This window comes from Odocoileus virginianus, chromosome 6 (assembly GCF_023699985.2).
Source record: "Odocoileus virginianus isolate 20LAN1187 ecotype Illinois chromosome 6, Ovbor_1.2, whole genome shotgun sequence".
Lineage (NCBI taxonomy): Eukaryota > Metazoa > Chordata > Mammalia > Artiodactyla > Cervidae > Odocoileus > Odocoileus virginianus.
Window position 1 is genome coordinate 43,164,691 of NC_069679.1, and position 19,687 is coordinate 43,184,377.

General features: G+C 34.8%; 1 protein-coding gene across 1 annotated transcript in view; it reads left to right on the forward strand.

Moving 5' to 3' along the window:
• Positions 1–19,687, forward strand: part of NEDD4 (NEDD4 E3 ubiquitin protein ligase) — an 84,409-nt gene that overhangs the window by 26,710 nt on the left and 38,012 nt on the right. Inside the window, exons 2-5 of the mRNA XM_020881237.2 lie at positions 8,492–8,542; positions 10,172–10,233; positions 12,995–13,097; positions 17,816–17,982. Coding sequence (XP_020736896.2) covers positions 8,492–8,542; positions 10,172–10,233; positions 12,995–13,097; positions 17,816–17,982 — 383 coding nt within the window. The remainder of the gene's footprint in view (positions 1–8,491; positions 8,543–10,171; positions 10,234–12,994; positions 13,098–17,815; positions 17,983–19,687) is intronic.

The following is a 19,687-nucleotide window of genomic DNA, read 5'->3' on the forward strand; positions in this document are numbered from 1 at the left end:
CATAGATCAGATTATACTGTTTGTTTAGCTAACACCATTTTCCCCTCAACATACTAAAAATGATTAAGTCAATAAATCTTGAATTTCCAGAAAGATGTGTAAAATAAGCAGATCATAATATAAAGTGAGTCAGTATGTAAGAGGGAAGGTAGAAACTGTAAAAAGTGAAGGAAACAGCAATTTTACTTACTAAGATTTGTGTTAGAAAATAGTTAAGCTGAATTTAGCATAATTTTCATAATCCTTGTTTAATTATAATATTTAGGATATGGTATACATTCATGTAGTATGAATTTTGAGAGTAAGGATATTCATTAAAAATAATGGTTTTATAAAATTTTGAAAGCAGGAAATATATGGTTTCTTGTTTTTTAAAAAAAATACTGTAAATGAGTCCATTCATAAAAGTTCTGCTTATTTTTCTCAGAGATTCACATGTGTTTATATCCTCTATGTCAAAATATTGACTTTTCATGTGTTCAAATCAAGAAAACATTTATCCTCTTAAGATAAATAGTAGAATGAGAGTTTAAATTTTACGTTATATAAAGAGGTTTTTAGATAATTTCACTTCTAGTGTCTCAGGTTCAGAGTTTTAAATTCTACTCTTTTCTTTTATGATTCTGAAATAATTCTTGACCTGTTGACTTAATTTAAATAATATAATCAATCATGGCTTGAGCATTTTATAGATAGAAATTTGTTTCTTTTTCACTGCCTGCCCCAGTTAATTTTTTTTAGGCTATTCGTGATCTCTGCAGACGAATCATGACATTTTCACATAGAGAATTTGAACGGTGCTGTGTGAAGACTGTAGTTATTGAGCAAGATATTCATTTAAACGCAAACTATCTTAAATCTTTTATCTTGATCTTATCTTTGAAAACTTACATGTGCTTTTCAGCTTACTCAGGACACTACTTCCTTCTGTAACATCCAATCAGTCATTGAGATCTGCTTCCATTTCAGATTAGTTCAGGTTAGTTTAGTGTAGTATTTATTATTAGAAAAATTATCTTGGATATATATGAAAAATTATAAATACAGCTTTATTTGTTGAAGTATTTCTTGTGTGTGTATGCTCAGTTGTGTCCAACTCTTTGGGACTCCACCAGGCTCCTCTGTCCACGGAATTTTCCACGCAAGAATCCTGAAATGGGTTGCCATATCCTATTCCAGGGGATCTTCCCAACCCAGGGATCGAACCCACATCTCTGTATCTCTTGCAATGGCAGGTGGATTCTTTACCACTGTGCCACCTGGGAAGCCCTGGGCAAAAGACAGAAACAACCTAAATATCTGAACTAACTAAATAAATTTCAGTATTCCATACATTGGCATATACTATATCCCCATCAAACAGGTAAAATATCTCTTTGTGGACCAAGATTGGATAAGGCATTTGGGATATTGAAGAGCAAAAAAGCAAGGTACATAAAGAGTGTATCAGAGATCATTCTGAATGGTTTCAGACACACCAAACGTAAAAAATAACAGCTATTTTCTCTGGGTGGACAGTTAGATGGATGGAGGCTAGGAATTTTTTTCTTTTAATTTTGTATCCTGTGTGTGTGTGTATTGTTTTAAAGTGAACTTGAAAAATCATCTTGATTATAAATTGCTGATAATAGACTTGCTGATAGCTAAGTCTGAAAATTGAAACTATGTTATATTTAATGACCAGGTGTAAAGCTCATTTTTAGTGATTAAAATGTATGATTGAAATGAAAAGTTGGATATTACAGCAGAAAACTTTGGCTCTGTTGCTTGGCTCTGGTTTAAGGAAGTGATTCTTCCTTTAATATTTTGCTCTGTACAGTAGATTTACCCCGGGAAGTTATCTGTAACTCAGATTTAGTAGAAACACTTTTTAAAGCCAAGTATTCTTTAAAGCTATGACACTTTAACATACCTGTTTTTAAAATTCTGACTTCTTTTTATAACGTTGGGTTCTTGTAAAGCAGAGCATTCAGCTGCTATGCAGGTTTATCAAAGTTAATAAGTTTGTCTTGATAAACTTAGAGCCATGTATATAGTTCTAATTGAAGTTTTGCAAAAATAGCAATTTGGATTTTTATCTTTTAATATTATAAAAATTGTTTTAAGAGATTAAAATTTGTATCTTTAGATATTGGAAAAAGTGTTGTTTGCTGACTAAACTGTACCCTAGATGGTTGTTTAAAATCACCTGCTGTTCTAAATTCTTTCTCAGATTTTCAGACATTTTTAAATGACTTCTGTTTTACCAAATGCAAATTTACTTTACGAAGTGAGCTGTATGCAGTTCAATATAGGAAATACTTCTTACAAAGAAATGCTTGAATATTCAGTTTGGAACAATTGGTTGGCTAGGGAAACATTAATGAACATCACAGACTGACTTGCCTTCATAGGAATGAATTTTAAACTATTGCTTTTTCTTTGTAAATGGAAAAAGAACCTCTAATTGTCCTATATTTATAGTAACCATATGTCCCAGACTTTCCAGGATAGTTCCCAGTTTTGTATTCTCCATCGCCTCAGACCATGCACATTGATTTTTAGTTTGGAAAATGTGTTCATTCTTCCAGTGTTAGAAATATGGTTCTTTGGGATCATTTCATTTTAAGTAGATGTTAAGAAGCTCATTTTAGATCACTTCTTTTAAAGAAGGAAGATTTGTTGCAAGAACTGTCTAAAATGCATTTTTATATATTAGAAATACTTGAGAAAGGGAATGTTTCAGGATGTGGAATTTTTTGCTCTATGCTCTTATTCACACAGTGCAATCACTGAAAAAAGGAATATGGGATAAGATGTTTTCTTTCTGTCCCACAGTGACCAGGCACTGCCTTTGTAATGGAGACTGAATCTCTAGGAAAGATTATAGTAAGAAAGAGGTTTTAAGAACTAAGGAGCACAATAAACACATGAAAATGTGCTCAGCATCATTGATCATCAAGGAAATGCAAACAAACCTTAATGAGACATCACTTCACACCTACTAGGATGGCTGTATCAAAAAGATAGATAATAACAAGAGTTGGCAAGGATATAGAGAAATTAAAACCCTCCTACAGTACTGATGGGAATGTAAAATGTGCAACCACTTTGGAAAGTCTGGCAGTCCCTCAGAAGATTAAAGAGTTACCATATTACTCAGAAACTCTCCTCCTAAGAATATACCCAAGAAAAATGAGATCATGTGTCAGTACTAAAACTTGTACTAGAATATTCATAGCAGTCTGATTTATAATTGCCAAAAAATGGGAACAGTCCAAATTTAATCAATAGATAAACAATATGATATATCCATATAATATAATATTTAGCAATAAAAAAGGAATAAAGTGCTGATACTTGCTACAACATGAATGAACCTTGAAAACATTTCTTGTAAGTGAAAGAAGCCAGTCATAAAGAACCTCATATATAGGACTTCATTTATGTGAAATGTCCAGAATAGGTAAAGCCATAGAGACATAAAGTAGATTGGTGGTTGCCTGGGGCTAGAGAAAGAGGAGGGAAATGGGGAGTGACTGCTGATAGATATGGATTTTCTTTTGGGGGTGATGAAAATGTTCTAAAATTGATTACAAACTTTAAGTGGTTGAATTGTATAGGATGTGAGTTATATCTCAGTAAAGCCATTGTTTTGTGTCTTTTGCTCATTGGTTGAGACATTCTGTTTTATAGCTGTGGTTCTCAACCAGGGACAGTTTTGCTACCCAAAGGACATTCGGCAATGCCAGGAGATATTTTTGGTCATCACAACTGATGGAGGAGTGCTACTGGCATCTAATTGGTAGAGACCTAGGATGCTGCTAAACATCCATCAGCGCATGGAACAGACCCCACAGCAACAAAAAGTTTATCTGGCTTATATTGTCAATAGTGCCCATGTTAAGAAACCCTGTTCTCTATGTGTGTTACTCTAGTGATAAGTGACCACATCAATGTTTTTGAAGCACTAAAAGATCATGAATCATCAAACAGATAGATGCTCACTGAATTCAGTTTACTGTGGAAAAGGCTATTCAGTAAGACAGCATCCATCAAAAATGTTTTGTTTCTTTACCTGGTTAAGCCTAAACCTAAGTTAATTAGATAATTCAGTTAACCAAAATATTTTATCCCTCAGTTATCCTGATTGAGGTATTTCTGTATTTTGTTTTACTTTGTTATTCATAGCTTCTTAAAGATCAAGTTTATGGGATATAACATCTGCTTGCCATAAAAACAAAAGAAATATACCACAGCATGGCCTTGGGGGTATCATTAAAGGCAACTTGTCCATTTCAAAAATTATCATCAGTTCATGTTCAAGAATAGGAATACGCCCCTAAACTAAGCTAATTTGCTAGGCTTCCCTCTTCAGTCATGCTCCTTTAATGGTATGTATCTATTTGAAATGTCCAAAGACGGGTCCATGGTAAAGGGAGCAGGGATTTCATTATAATATCTAGCATTTCAAATATAATGGCTAACATTTATTGAATCTTACTGCATACTATGTATTATGCAAAGTACCTTGTGTATATTAAATAACTTAATTCTCACAAAACCCTGTTAGAGATTGTTTTTTCTTCTCTCCTGTCTTGAATCCCCTGCATCTTTCTTTAGCATACGCCCTCATTTTGGCAAAATATATCTTCTGTTACCTTACAATACCAGTGTCTTTATTCTGCTTTCATTATTGGAAAAGATATTTTGGCTGGGTATAGAATTTTATACAGGATACATTTTTTTTTTCTCTCTCAGAATTTTGAAAGCATTATTTCTTGTCTTTCAGTTTGGAGTATGATCTGTTTTGTATCTCTCAAAGCTCTTGGAATCTCTTTATCTCTGGTGCTTTGAAATGTCACAGTGATGTGCTTTGCTATGGGTCTTTTCTTCAAGCATTTTCCTTAATACTCAGTGAGGCCTTCCACTGTCAAAATTCATTTTCTTGAGTTTAAGGAAAATTTCTTAAAATGCCTCTTTGATTATTCCTTCCCTGTATTTTTTTCTTTCTGGAATGCCTGTTACTTAGAAATTGACTTTTAGAATTTATCCTGTAATTTCCTTACTAGGGGAATTCTGCAGTCTTTTTCTTTGGTGTTTTAGTTCTGCTTTCTGAGAAATTTCTTTAACTCTATCTTAAATGTTTAATTTCAGATAATGTTTAATTCCCAAGAGTTCTTTCTTATTTTTTAATTGCTTCTTTTTTTATAACTTTGTATCCTGTTTGCTAGATGTTTGTCTCTTATCTCCAAGAACATTAATTAGTTTTTCTCAAGTATTTCTCCTGCAGTCTGACTTAATTCTTATTCATTTGAGTCCCTTCTTGCTGCTTGTCTTTTGGATTAGGTCTCTTTTTTTTTCTAGTAATAAACTTTCCTCAAATATTTAATCATCTTTAACTGTCTATAATGTGTAAGATTCAGGGTTTTTGCCTGCTGATATGATGCATTGAGAAGTGCACAAGAGCGTTTTTATAGTATTCTGACCAAAAAATGCATAACCTAAATTCAGCCATGAAGAAACAATACACAAACCCAAATTGAAGGATATCCTATAATTAGCCAGTACTCTTTTAAAATGTCAAGATTATGGAAAACAAAGAGACTGAGGTACTTTCCAGATTAAGAAACTAAGGAGACATGGCAATTAAATGTAATGTATGATCCTAGATTGAACCCTGGACCAAGACTAGTAAGATAGTTTGTGAAATTTGAGTAAGATCTGTAGATTAGTTAATGTTATTCCTGGTTTTTTTATGCAACTCAATAGCAAAAAACAAACAATCCAATTTAAAAATGGACAAAGGCTATACATAGATGTTTTTCCAAAGAAGACATACAGATGGCCAACAGACACCCAAAAAGGTGTTCATTATAACTGATAAGGAAAATGCAAATCAAAAGTATAATGAGGTATATAATCTCACACACATCATAATGCCTGTTTTCAAAAAGACAGTAGCAAGTGCTGCCAAGGATGCAGAGATAAGGAACCCTTATGCACTGTTGTTAGGAATGTAAATTGGTACAGCCGCTATGAAAAGCAGTATGGAGATTTCTAAAAAAATTGAAACTAGAACTGCCATATGATTTAGCCATTCTATTTTGGGGTATTTATCCAAAGAAGAAAAAAATACTAACTTGAAAAGACACATGCACTCTCATGTTCAAAAATACACACACACACACACACCATGGAATATTATTCAGTCATAAAAACAGAATTAAATCTTGCCATTTGCAACACCATGGATGGACCTCGAGGGCATTGTGCAAAGTGAAATAACTCAGAGAAAGACTAATAATGTATGCTCTCACTTACATGTGGAATCTAAAAACAAAATAAGCAAAAACCAAGCTTATACAGAACAGATTGGTGGTTGTCAGAGGCAGGGGATGAGGAGTCGGGTAAATCGGTGAAAGGAGTCAAAAGATACAGACTCATAGTTTTAAAATAAATAAGTCATGAGGACTTACTGTACAGCATGGTAACTATAGCTAATAATACTGTATCACATATTTTAAAGTTGCTAAGAGAGTAAATCTTAAAAGTTCTCATCATAAGAAAAAAAAATCTATAACTATGCTTGGTGACCAATGTTAACTAATTTTGTAATGGTGATTATTTTACAGTATATACAAATATTGAATCATTATGTTGTACATCTGAAACTCATATAATGTTGCATGTCAATTATTCCTTAATTTTTAAAAAAATTAAGCATGTGGATGGATACATTCAAGAAAGTCTCAGAGAAGTTACTTAACTTAATCCTAGTTCCCCTGGTGAACTAGGATTGGAAGGGGAGGAGCTAGGATCAGAGGGTCAAGGTTTTCATTAGCTTGCATGTGTGCTAAGTCGCTTCAGTTGTGTCCAACTCTTCACGACCCTATGGGCTGTAGCCTGACCCATCTCCTCTGTCCAAGGGGATTCTCCAGGCAAGAGTACTGAGTGGGTTGCCATGCCCTTCTCTAAGAGATCTTCCTGGCTCAGGGATCAAATCTGCATTTCTTATGTCTCCTGCGTTGCTAGACTGGTTCTTTACCACCAATGCCACTCATAAACTTACTTTAAATCAACTGAGATTATGGGTGACAGATATTTACAGTCTGATATATATATATATAGTTTTTTTAAAAAAATTAAAAAAGCTTAAGAATAAAAGACTGAATAAACGGAAGGGTTAATATTTCCTCTAAAAAGGGTTTGCCTAGTTTTGATCATTGTGCTACGGTTATGTGAGATGTTAATATTTGGGGAAGCTGCAGACTTTATTCTGAAAATATTTTTCTGCCTTATCTTTTTTTTCTCTGTCTCTCTCTTTTTCTCTTTTCTTTTCCTTCCTCCCTTCTCCTTTCTGGAACTTCACTGCCATATCTATTACACTGCTTGGTATTTTACCACAAGTCCTCTTTTTTTATATTATATAAATTCTACTGATGTATCTTCAGGTTCACAGAACTTTTCTCTAGTCATTTTCAATCATATGTTAAGCCGATCCACTGATCTTCAATTTGTATATTGGATTTTTTAGTTATATATGGATTTCAAGCTATACATTTAACTCACTTTTATAATTTCCCTTTCATTTTATATTTTTAATTTCTTTTATAGATTCCCCATATATTTGTTTATTATGACCTTATTTTCCATTTTATGTCCTTGAACATCTCTGTAACAGTTACTTTAATTTTCCTTTCTGCCAGTTCCAAGATCTGACTTATCTTGTCCGTTTCTATTAATTACCTTTTGCTTCTGAGTCCTGTTTTTCTATTTCTTAGTAAGCTTAGTGACTTTTATTGTATTCGGACTGTGTAAGTGGCACATGATGAAGACATTGAGTTTGATCATCTTTCCCCAAAAAGATTTTTGTTACAGCAGGTTGGTAACTGAATTCTAAATGCTAGCTTCCCTAGGAAAACATCCACTGTGAAATCTATACTGAGTCCTTTCAGCCTTTGGGAACTTGGGTAGAGTTTATACATAGATCTAGAGGGACTCTCGTGGCTTCTTCCCTTTGGGAGCTGTACCCTCACTTTCCAGTTAGACTGTTGACTTTAAAGTAAGTTTTCAGACTCCTCAAATGAGTAAGATTTCAGACTTCTCTTTGAGTTCCAGTCATTCAGATGAATTGTGGAGTATTGCCAGGTGAAAAGCAATGTAAACAGGAATCCTACCTAGTACAGTTCATTCTTTCAAGGACTGACTCCTTTTTAGTTTCCGCTTGCTTTTGGTCATTCTATGTTGCTTTCAAATAGTTGTTTAATATATTTTCAGAGTATATAGTTATTATCTTCAGAAGGCTCAATGTAATTTAGTCTATTTTGCCTTTACCAGAAGTTGTACCATGTCACCTTTTATTTTCCATTGATTTTTTCTTTCATAGGGTTAAACAAAGAAACACAAAAAACTTCTATATATTTTTATGAATGATGACAATAGCTCTCCAAGTTTTCCAGAAAGATCAAGCATATTATTAATGTTATTTTTTTCTTTTTTTCTTTTGTAGACAAGAGATGATTTCCTAGGTCAAGTGGATGTTCCTCTTTATCCATTACCGGTTGGTATAGATGTCCATGATTTTACTTTTTATGTTTATTCTTTTTATTTTAATAAATCCTTAACAGATACACAATATAGTAAATGTAAATATATGATTTGTAAAATGTGTACTGCTATTAATTCTTGAGCCTCTTATTTTCTGAAAATATCTCAATTTTCCATTTTAATTTGAAGATTCCCTTATATGAACCCCAGTAAGAAATAGAGATGGGACGGGAACTTGGGGGAGATTGGAAATACTATATGTATGGCTGGATCAGTTTGCTATGCACCTGAAAGTATCACAACATTGTTAACTGGATATATTCTAATTAAAATAAAAATTTAAATTTTTTAAAAAAAGGCCTAAATGAACTTAGAAGGTATGACAAGAGCCTGAATTTAAAAAAAAAAAGAAAGAAATAGAGAGCCCCTGAAGTTGGTTGACATCATGAAAGCATTGTTTGAGGAAGATCAGTTTGAAAATATTTTACTGAGAAACTAGACTGGGGAAAGCTTAGTTTCACAGAAAGAAACTGATCAATTACAACAACATGAGCATGAAAGTGAATCTGGGCCAAGCATATAGCAACAGAAGAGAACAGATTCAGGAGATATTTCATTACAGGATATTATTGGACCAGGAGCTCCAGTTGAAATAAACAAAAAAGGCAGAAAGTAAAGATAACACATGTTGAACTTGGGAGATAAGGGTGGTATCTCAAGCAGAAAGAGTAGGAGGAAAGCCTTTGATTTTTTTAAGATATGGTAAGTTTATTTTTGGCCATATTGCATACCAGTAGAAAACAAGAAAAATGAAACTTAAAGCAGGCAACTGAAGAGGTATAAAAATAAATTGTGTAGGGAAAAGGGTCTGGAAGGATTGAGAGTTATCACTGATGAGATAACTGCAGAATCTCTGAGAAGGATGGACTGTCCAAATGAGAGGGATGAAAGCGTTGAAGGCCAAACACTGAAAGTTCATCAGTGCAGTTCTGTCAGGGGAGAAAGAGAAGATAGACCAAGAGAATACAGAAAAGAACCAAGTGAAATGTTGTCATGAGAATTTAAGAGTTTCTAGATGTAATGGGTAGTTTAACAATGTCAAATGCAGCAGGGAAGTAATGAATAATAAAAACAAAGGACTGTTGAACTTGTTAAGAAAGAGAAGTAGTAATTCTTGATCAATCTTTTCAGATGTTTATTGTCTCTCTACAGTCTTTAGACATTGCAAACTTTTAATAATGAATTTAATTCAGTCTTATTTTCCAAGCTGCTTACTTTCTTTGTTCTCCTAGAATTGCCTTTGTGGTCTAACCATGCCAACATTTTATTGAATACATATTCCGTATTCTTTTGGGGCGCAAACACACTAACCATTCTCTAGTGTTTTTCTGCTTTTACCCTCCTTTTGGCTTCACGAACACCTGCTTAGATAGTGTCATACTGACTTGTGCTGCCAGGAGCAATTCCTACAGTGCAGGAAAGTGAAAGTACTGTCAAATCACCAATTGTAACCATTTAATAAGCTAAATCTACTTTTTTCTGACTTCTAACTTCAGTTATGCCTTAGGTCATAGTTTATGAATATTCTTGAAAAGTATAAATTTTTGTTGTTATATCTTAAAAACCCACTGTTTTATTCTAGACAGAAAATCCAAGAATGGAGAGACCATATACATTTAAGGATTTTGTTCTTCATCCAAGAAGGTTAGTAAATATAAAATAATAGCTTATGAAGGTTTTTTAAAAATATCATTATACTTTACAGTAGCCTCTTTGGAAAATCAGTTTAAACCTTTGTAAATAAGCTACTTTTAAATATTAGTTTTTTAAAGCTTTGTTGCTGTTTCTGATTAAAAAGTAATTTCTGGTGATCTCGTGGTTCGGACTTCGCCTACCAATGCAGGGGGTGCAGGTTTGACCCCTGATCAGGGAGCTAAAATCTCACATGCCTCACAGCCTAAAAACCAAAACATAAAACAGAAGTAATATTATAACAAATTCAATTAGGGCTTTAAAAATGGTCCACATCAAAAAATCAAAAAAAGTTATATATGCACAGTACAAAAATTCTGAAAATATAGAAAAGTGATCATACCCCTTTGGGAAGGACTTTTCTCCCTAATATTTATCAGACTAGAAGAATGAAATATGTCATTAATTTATATGTATTTTATATCTTATGCTGTGTGTAATTTTGTCATACTGTGTAATGAAAAATTGCAAACATCAGTTTATCTAAGAAAAAATACCTAGGGAGTTCTCTGGTGGTCCAGTGGTTAGAACTCCGTACTTTCACTGTCATAGCCCTGGTTCAGTCCCTGTAGGGGAACTAAAATCCCCTAAGCTGCGTGGCACAGTCAGAAAAAAGAATCCAACTTGATACGAAAACATTTTCAAGGAAATGTAACTACATTTTGCATACTTTCATTTAAAAAAATTTCAGAAAACTCAAATATTTAGAGAAAATAGCATGAGCAAAGACTGTAATTTAAAACCCAAATAGCATGTTCATAATTCCATTTTCCTAAACTGAATTACTTGATTTTTGTCAAAAACTTTTAAGTTTAAGCTTTAAATAAAACACCTTTTGATCTTCTGTACCACATAATCTAGTAAAATCTAGTTAAGACATGTATGGGAATTTACTGACAAAAAGGTCGAAGTAAAGCCGAGGAAGGACATCTGTGCAAAACTATTTGTTTTCTCTTTAAAACTAGAAAATGCAAATGAACTTAGTAAAATTTTTGATTAAAAAATTTAAATATTCATTGTAATATAAATTTAAATAAAGGGAACAGTGGTCTTTGACTGTGTTCATATTTTCTGTCTATAAGAGAAGTCACATTTAATTTCTGTAGAAGTCGTGCAATGTGAGTCCCTTTTCTTGCTTTAATTATGAACTGATTGTGACATCTGTATACCAAGAATAACTAAATAGTTCTTCTCTTATTTGGTTGCCCTAGTAACCTGCTTTTCAGTTTGTTGAATGCTTTCTGGTATCTTTATCTTTAAAACACTATAACAGTTTACACCTTCTGTCTGCACTGGGTATTGCTGCAAGTGCAGAAAGAGTTTTATCCAACTACATTCTTAGATTTTTTTTGAACATCAATAGATTTAAACCCACAGGCTTATTATCTAGCTGGAAAAACATAATAAAACCTATCATTGTAGAGAAACTCTCCTATAAAATATTACCTGAGTAAGTTTTCTGTATCTGTCTTTTATAAGAAGTCATAGAGTGTTCATACCCCCTTGACTATGGAGACACGAGTCACATTAGTGGTCTGGAAATAAGCATTGGGGGGTTTACTGGCCAGTCAGAGAAGGACACTTTCCAAATCCATGAGAACTGTGTAGAGAACAACTAAAAAGAATGAGTGGCATAGGGGAGTACCTCTTGAAGACAAGAGGAAAGATTAGGACTCTTATGTCTTATTATATAACTGGAATCTATAAAAATTATTCAAAAAACCAATATAGAAAGCCATGACAAGCAAGGATTTCCTAAGTAAACAGGATGCTATTATAGAATTGGTGGGGGCAATAGACAGAGTTAGGTCTTAAGTTAAAATCTTAAGAAAGACAGGTTTTTTTAAAAAAATTGAATGAGGGGACTTCTCTGGTGGTCCAGTGGTTAAGACTCCATGCTCCCAATGCAGAGGGCATGGGTTTGATCCCTGGTCAGGGAACTAAGATCCCACATGCTGTGGGTATGGCAAAAATAAATTTAAAATTTTTTAAATTAAGTATTACTACTCTGGGCAGCAACCCTTAACTTAGACAACTCATTTTTATAAGAGGTGGTATGAGATACAGTATGAAAGTAGGTTAGATAAATTACTATATGACAGATTCAAACAGCTGTCAAAGACATTAGGTTTCAGATAGTTATCTGACCTTGCTCTCTACTTTTCTGTTATCTTATACAGCATGGCTAGATTATTATCCCTAAAGCACATCTGTGAGGATGCCTTTCCCTATCCTCCAAATTATATGCAAAATAAAATCTAAAAGTTCTACTTCACACAGACCTCATCAGCTGGACCATTCCCACCTCCTTTATATACCCTGTAATTCAGCCTGTCTCAGCTACTTCCATTTCCTTAACTGCACCCCTGGTTTCCCATCTATTTCCTTATTTTTGCCCTTTTCTCTACTCTTATGCCTTTCCCTGACTGCCATAGATCAAAATCCTCCCCAGTCTTCTAGCCCAACTCAGATACCAGCTTCTTTTTCAAGACCTCTCTGATCTTTCACTTAAACTTCCAGTTCCTTATTTATCTCATAACAATTATTTATTTATGGATGTTTCTTTTTCTCCACCATCTATTCCTTTTATTCTGCATTGAAACTTGTCTTGAATCTCTCCTAGTAAGCTAGTAGATGTTCAATGAACTCTTATTGAATGAATAGTTTTCTTCTTAGTGTTAAAGTTGTGTGAATTATTATTTTCTTTCTACAGTCACAAATCAAGAGTTAAAGGTTATCTGAGATTAAAAATGACTTACTTACCTAAAACCAGTGGCTCAGAAGACGATAACACAGAACAGGCTGAGGAATTAGAGGTGAGATTTTATAAATATTTGGTTAAACTAAGAAGAAAAATATCCAATTTCTTATTTTACTATACTCTAAAGAAAAAATAACTACTTAATAAAGTTAAATGTGTGCAATAAAAATTACTTCCCTAGACATTTGTTTATTTTACCCAAGAATTTGTTAAACATTTCTTTCCTCTAAGGATATTTCTGTGAAATGAATGGCCATTACTGATGGCATTCTTAAAGCTTAAGGAATAGAGATTACAATGTTTATGAATGAAAGCATTTGTTGTAATTAAGTCATTAACTGTTTCTAGTTTTTCAGAGTTTTCTAAAACCATGTCATGTGCCCCCTCTATTAAAGTAAGAACACAATTTATTGTTTTAAGTTAAATATATGGAAAATTTGAAGATGCTAATTAGGAACTCCTTTATGAAATGTAATTCCTGTTACCTTTCCTATCATGGTTGGAGTGGGTGTGGGAGGGCTCATAGAAAAGGAGACCAAGAGAGAGGAAAAAAATTCAACTGATCTAATAAAAAGCCATTTATTGGGGGCCAAAAGAGGTTAACCATCTTCATGGGTGACAGGATAAGAGGCAGCGCAGTCAAGGATTTGGGCAGAGCCACCTGCATTTGGGGTAAGTGAAGAAGAGGCAGAGAACACGTATTTGGAGTAGAACTGGACAGGGACTTGGGGCCTGGAGCCCTAGCCGCAAGCTCTGCCGCTTGTGAGCTGAGTGACCATGTGAGCCTCAGCCCTCTCTGGACTTCAGGCTCTTCCTCTGCAGAGTGACAGGGTGTACTGCTACCCTCTAGGGTTTCTTCCAGCACAAGAAGTTCGTGATCTGAAGAGGGAGCAAAAACATTTGCCCCTTGAGGTTCCCACTTAACAAACATTATCATCAGAAGGTAGCACCTTATTCTAACCACATTGACTGCACCCTTGCTGCGGCATTGGTTTGCTTTGGAGGGGTTGTGTGTGTGCCTCTTCTCAGGAGTCCTGCTTTTGTGACGAAGGGTCTGCTAAAGTCTCCAGAAGGACCGTCAGGTTGAGGGACCCTTCCCCAGGGCTGGGCTCTGCATCACACACCCAAACATCTTGAGAAAATTTGATAACAAGCAGTGCTTTTGAGACAAAGATTCCTGGGAATTTTTTTTTTATATGCACTAATGAGATTTTACTTTGTGGGGGAATCTATAACAACAGAAAGAAAGAACTTTTTTCTTTAAATAGTTAGCCTTATTACTCTGGTGACCAAAGAAACTTAATATCCTCTCTCATGTCTAATGCCCTTATTTGATACCTCTTTTTTTTTCTTTTTAGTTTTTCTGTGATGTGTCATATAATAATCTTTTTTTTTTAATTTAGGAATTTATTGAGTTGAATTTTCTCTCTAACTGGCATTTTAGTGCACAGGGAAACCTGAATAATGGAATTCTGTTTGAAATGAAGGATGTCTGCTATAAAGAAAGAAAATTCTTTATTTAGTAACTTAAAAATTTTTAACAGCATTTCATTATTTGGTAACCTGCTCCAAGTTTTGCCCACACGCATGTATCACAGGTACCTTATTCACAGTTCAGTTTCTGTGGGTAGAGCTGCTTCGCTTCATTTTGTGGTCTCATGTCTCAAGTTTGAATTCCCTCAGAATGCACCTTATAATTTCAGTAGATGTAAGCATGTAGGAGTTTATTTATGAAAGGCCCTAGGAATTCAAACACATGAATCTGTGCTTATTTATCTTCTGTGTAGCTAATGACCAGAGAAGTCTTGTCTTTGACATCTGGTTTGTGACTGAATATGTAAAATTCTACCATTTAAAGAAAATAGTTGTAATTTTCAAAAGAGGCTCACTCTTAGGCAGTGTGTACCCTGGTAGGATAAAGTTTGGTAAAGTGTGACTATAGTACATAATTATGTAATTTTTTTTTTGTACCCCTTGTAACTTTAGGTTTAGCTCTATGTATTTTATGTGATTACTACATAATAATGTTTGGTGTACCTCTGAATCCTTTCTTTTTGACCATCTTTGACTGTTAAGTTATGGGCAGTTGCACGTTAGCTTTGAGGTTAGTAATTAAGTAACATACATTGATCCTTAGAAAATTATTTTGTGAAGAATATTAGCTGATACATGTTTAATAGGGAGGCATTCTATACTGAAAATGAAAACCCGTTCTTTCTAAACAATGTTCATATTTAGAAATGAGTAAACAAATGGGTAACTATGCTTCTTCCTTGAACTGAAACAGGTTTTTAAAAAATAGGCCCTTAATTAAATTAGTTTTTTTCCCCTCCAGAAGTTTGCTTGCGTAACATAAACTCAATAAAAAGACCTTTAATAGAGAAATCTTTTAAGAAGATTCTAAAATATTTTTGGTACCATTTTCCAAGCTCTGAATATTTTTATAATCCTTTACAGCAGTAGGGAGGACCTTTTTATTAATGAATTTTATTAATCTGCAGAAATATAATCAGTGACCATATTTTTAAAAATTGGTCCTTTTTTCCCAAGAGGTTGAAATATAAAAATTCAACTCACATGCTTTTAAAATTGAGACCAGAGAAATAAAATGTGATTTGATATGTACAAGACTGATTTTTAGGTATATAGTTCTTCTATCATGATCATTTAAAGGAAAGGAAGCAAGAGAGAGAGAAGGAAGGTTAAACACAGATGGAGAGGAAAGGTAGAGGGAAGGGAGAGAGAATGGAGTTTCTGGCAATAAAAAGAAAGAAACAAAATTAGTGAGATGTCAGTTCCTACAGAAGAGATAAAAAGAAAAAAAATAAATAATGAGAAAGAGAAGGAATCTGTTTTACTTCCCATCCATATCTCTTTTCCTGGAACCCTCTCCTATGCCTCACCTTCCATTCCACCTCAGTCTATAACCCTCTCCTTGGAACTAGCCAAAGATCAACCCTGCTGCAACCTTATCCTTTTCTGTCTGCTGCCAGAAAATGATCGTTTTCTTCCCGAGGTCTCCCTGACCCTTCCTGTTCAGACCCCACCTTCCAAGAGAGAAGAATTCTCTTCTGTCTTCTAAACCATCAACTGGCTGGCACGGCAGTCCTCCAATGCTAGATCCCCAGTGTCTAGGAAGGAAAAAAGACTCTCTATATATTAAGGAAATTATTTTTTACCTATTATTATGGTACCAAATATGTTCCCCAGTTTGTCTCTCTCTTTTTTTTTTTTTTCACTTTTATTTAGTAGTTTTTGCCATGTACAAATTTGGGGGATTGTAATCAAATCACTCAGCCTCTTAGGCCATCTGGGTTTGATGTCATACTTAATGGATTTTTTTACTCTTAGAATATACTTTTTTAATATCCCTAGATTTGTTCTAATACATTTTGGTTTTACTTTGTAACATTTTAAATATTGCTCAATCTGTAACATTCTGGTTACAAGGTATGAAGTAGCAGTCCAGATAATTTTTCATTCTTTTTTTCTAAGTAATTTGCTTATCTTCCCACAGATTTGAAATGCCTGTATCATATACTGAATTCTATAAATTGGATTCTCTTTCTTAGCTTTCCAATTCTATTAATTAATTGTGGTTTATGGTATGTTTTATCTGATAAAGTTTATCTTCACTCTTTTTTGGAATTGTGCCGATTATTTTTGCTTGTTTTTGTGTCTGTTTGAATTTGAAAATTGCTTTGTCATGTTATTTTAAAAAATCCATGATGTAGTCTTATTTAAATCTTGACAACTTTATAAATTAACTTGGGGAGAATTGATGTGTTTGTGAGATTAAATCTCCCTAGCCAAGATCACATTGTCTTTTCGTTCAGTCAGGTCTTCTCTTGTGTACCTTTTAGGAGAGTTTTCAAGTTTTCATTGATAGTTTATTTATGCTTCCTAACCATATCGGTGTGTAGCAGAACCTTTTCCTGACTGCCTTCTCTGTTTTGAGGTTTCTCATATAAAATCATGTCATTAACCCTTGCTACTTTTTTCAAATAATTCCTTACTCTAACTACCCTAGCTAAGGTTTTTTTGTATGTTTGCCGCTTGCTAGTCTCAGAGGAAATTTCCAGTGCCTTCCTAGCATATAAACAAAACAAAACTTTCTTTCTTTGGCTGTTTTATGACTTGACCAAAATGCCATTCCATGGTCCAGAGGAGAAAGAGAAAAGTCAGACCAGAGAATCATAATGTCTTTTCAATCACCATTTCTAAATCATTTGCCCTTGCCTATCATGCCTCTACATGTTTGACCTTCATACAGCAATTTTTTTCAGGTTTCAGAGAGTTATTTACTTCCACAATTAGCAAGGTGCTTGCTCTCTGAGAGAGACAATACCCAGTAAGACACGATCCCTGCTTATAATTTAGAGAATAGTGTAAGGTTGAAGTGTGCTTCTCCATTTCTTAGTGTCTTCCAATGCTGTTTATTTTAAAGTTTTCCAAGTTCTTTTTCTCCTATTAGACATGTTTTAATTTTTTTCAAAAAAATTAAAAAAAAATTAAATTCAAGCAAAATCTAAGTGTTATCATTTTGGGGGAAAAAAAAAAAACAACCTTAATTATCGTCAGATATTCCTGTTAGGTGTTAAAACTTGACAGTGTGCTCATTCTGTCTGCATAGTTTATGAAACTGGGTATGCTTAATCTCTTAAAATTTCCTCTAGCATAATTTATGGGCTTTCCAGGTGGTGCTAGTGGCATTAATTTATAAGGTTAAAAAAAGTTAAGCATAAACTTAATTGTCACCATTCTGTTTTTCAGCCTGGCTGGGTAGTTTTGGACCAACCAGATGCTGCTTGCCATTTGCAGCAGCAACAGGAACCTTCTCCTCTACCTCCAGGATGGGAAGAGAGACAAGATATCCTTGGAAGGACCTACTATGTAAACCATGAATCTAGAAGAACACAGTGGAAAAGACCAACCCCTCAGTACGTGCTAGTGACTTTCGTGTTTGTAATCTGAATACATTTTGACCACTGATTTTCATTTTGAAGTCATGACTCAAATGGATTCATAATAGTATGGGAATCCAAAGACTGCAAGAATACTAGGATTTTTTTTATGGCACAGGGCATAAAAAGTGCTATCATAGGTGTTTCTTTCTTAAAATGATTTGATAGTACTAAAAAGTATTTGAATTACAAATATCAGCCTTCTGATTGCTTCTTTAATTTTAATGAATTGTCAGTTATTTCTGTTTTAAATTATTATATAGACACAAAAGGAACATTTTTCTTTCTAGACTGATTTAGAAAATCTTGGAGATTTTTTAGTTTGTTACTAAAATATAATGAGAAGTTGATTTCTACAGCACAGTGTTTTTAAAACAGAAATTACTTATAAAGTATAAAGGACTCAATAATAAGTTCTTTTGTTAAACACCCATTTACCAGTCTGGTGAATGTGTACATAATTTCTGATGTATCCAAATCAAGGACAGAATGGCCTTTCAGGCATTCTGATTTATGTTTCCTCAGTGATATTTTTCTTTTATTATCATCGGGCTGGTATTTATAAATGGGGCTTTCCAGGTGGCACTAGTGGTAAAGAATCTGCCTGCCGGTGAAGGAGATGCAAGAGATGTGGGTTCAGTCCCTGGGTCGGGAAGATCCCCTGGACTAGGAAATGGCAACCTGCTCCATTATTTTTGCCGTGGAAAATACCATGGACAGAGGAACCTGGTGGGCTATGGTCCATGGGGTCACAATGAGCAACTGAACACACACACATGGCTCAAGCACTTTTTTTTCCTTAATTTTGGCTGCATTGGGTCTTCATGGCTGCACACACAGGCTTCTCTTTTTCCAGTGTGAGGGCTGTAGAGTGCATGGGCTCGGTAGTTGTGGCGTTCGGGCTTCTCTAGTTGCAGCATGTGTCCTCTCTGTTTGTGACACACCAGCTTAGTTGCCCTGGAGAAGGCAATGGCACCCCACTCCAGGACTCTTGCCTGGAAAATCCCATGGACGGAGGAGCCTGGTGGGCTGCAGTTCATGGGGTCGCTAAGAGTCGGACATGACTGAGCGACTTCATTTTCACGCATTGGAGAAGGAAATGGCAACCCACTCCAGTGTTCTTGCCTGGAGAATCCCAGGGATGGCGGAGCCTGGTGGGCTGCCGTCTATGGGGACACACAGAGTCGGACACTGCTGAAGCAACTTAGCAGCAACAGCAGCAGCAGCAGCTTAGTTGCCCACGGCTTGTGGAATCTTAGTTCCCCGACCAAGGATTGAACCTGTATCCCCTGCAATTGGAAGGCAAATTCCTAACCACTGGACCACCAGGGAAATCCCCAAGCACTTTTGTAGACGTTTTCTGTTCTCTGATGCTTCCAGAGCAAGTTGATGATCCAGCTGCTTCGTGTCACAGAGGCATTGCTCTCTGTAGAATGGCATACAGATTACAAGACTGAATGCATGATAAAATTCTGAAACTTCTTGTTGTATATCTCTGTATTGTGGCAAGCCTGACTTGAGCAGAATCACATTTCGTTCACTGTGGTTGAGGTTGCTTTCAGCCAGCAAAAATCATTTATTTAGGGGGGAAAAATGTATGAGGCATTCCCTTAGGACCACTATGTTTTCTCCAGCAACTGTACAGCAAGAATTGGTCTTCTGAATATCCTGGGCTTATATG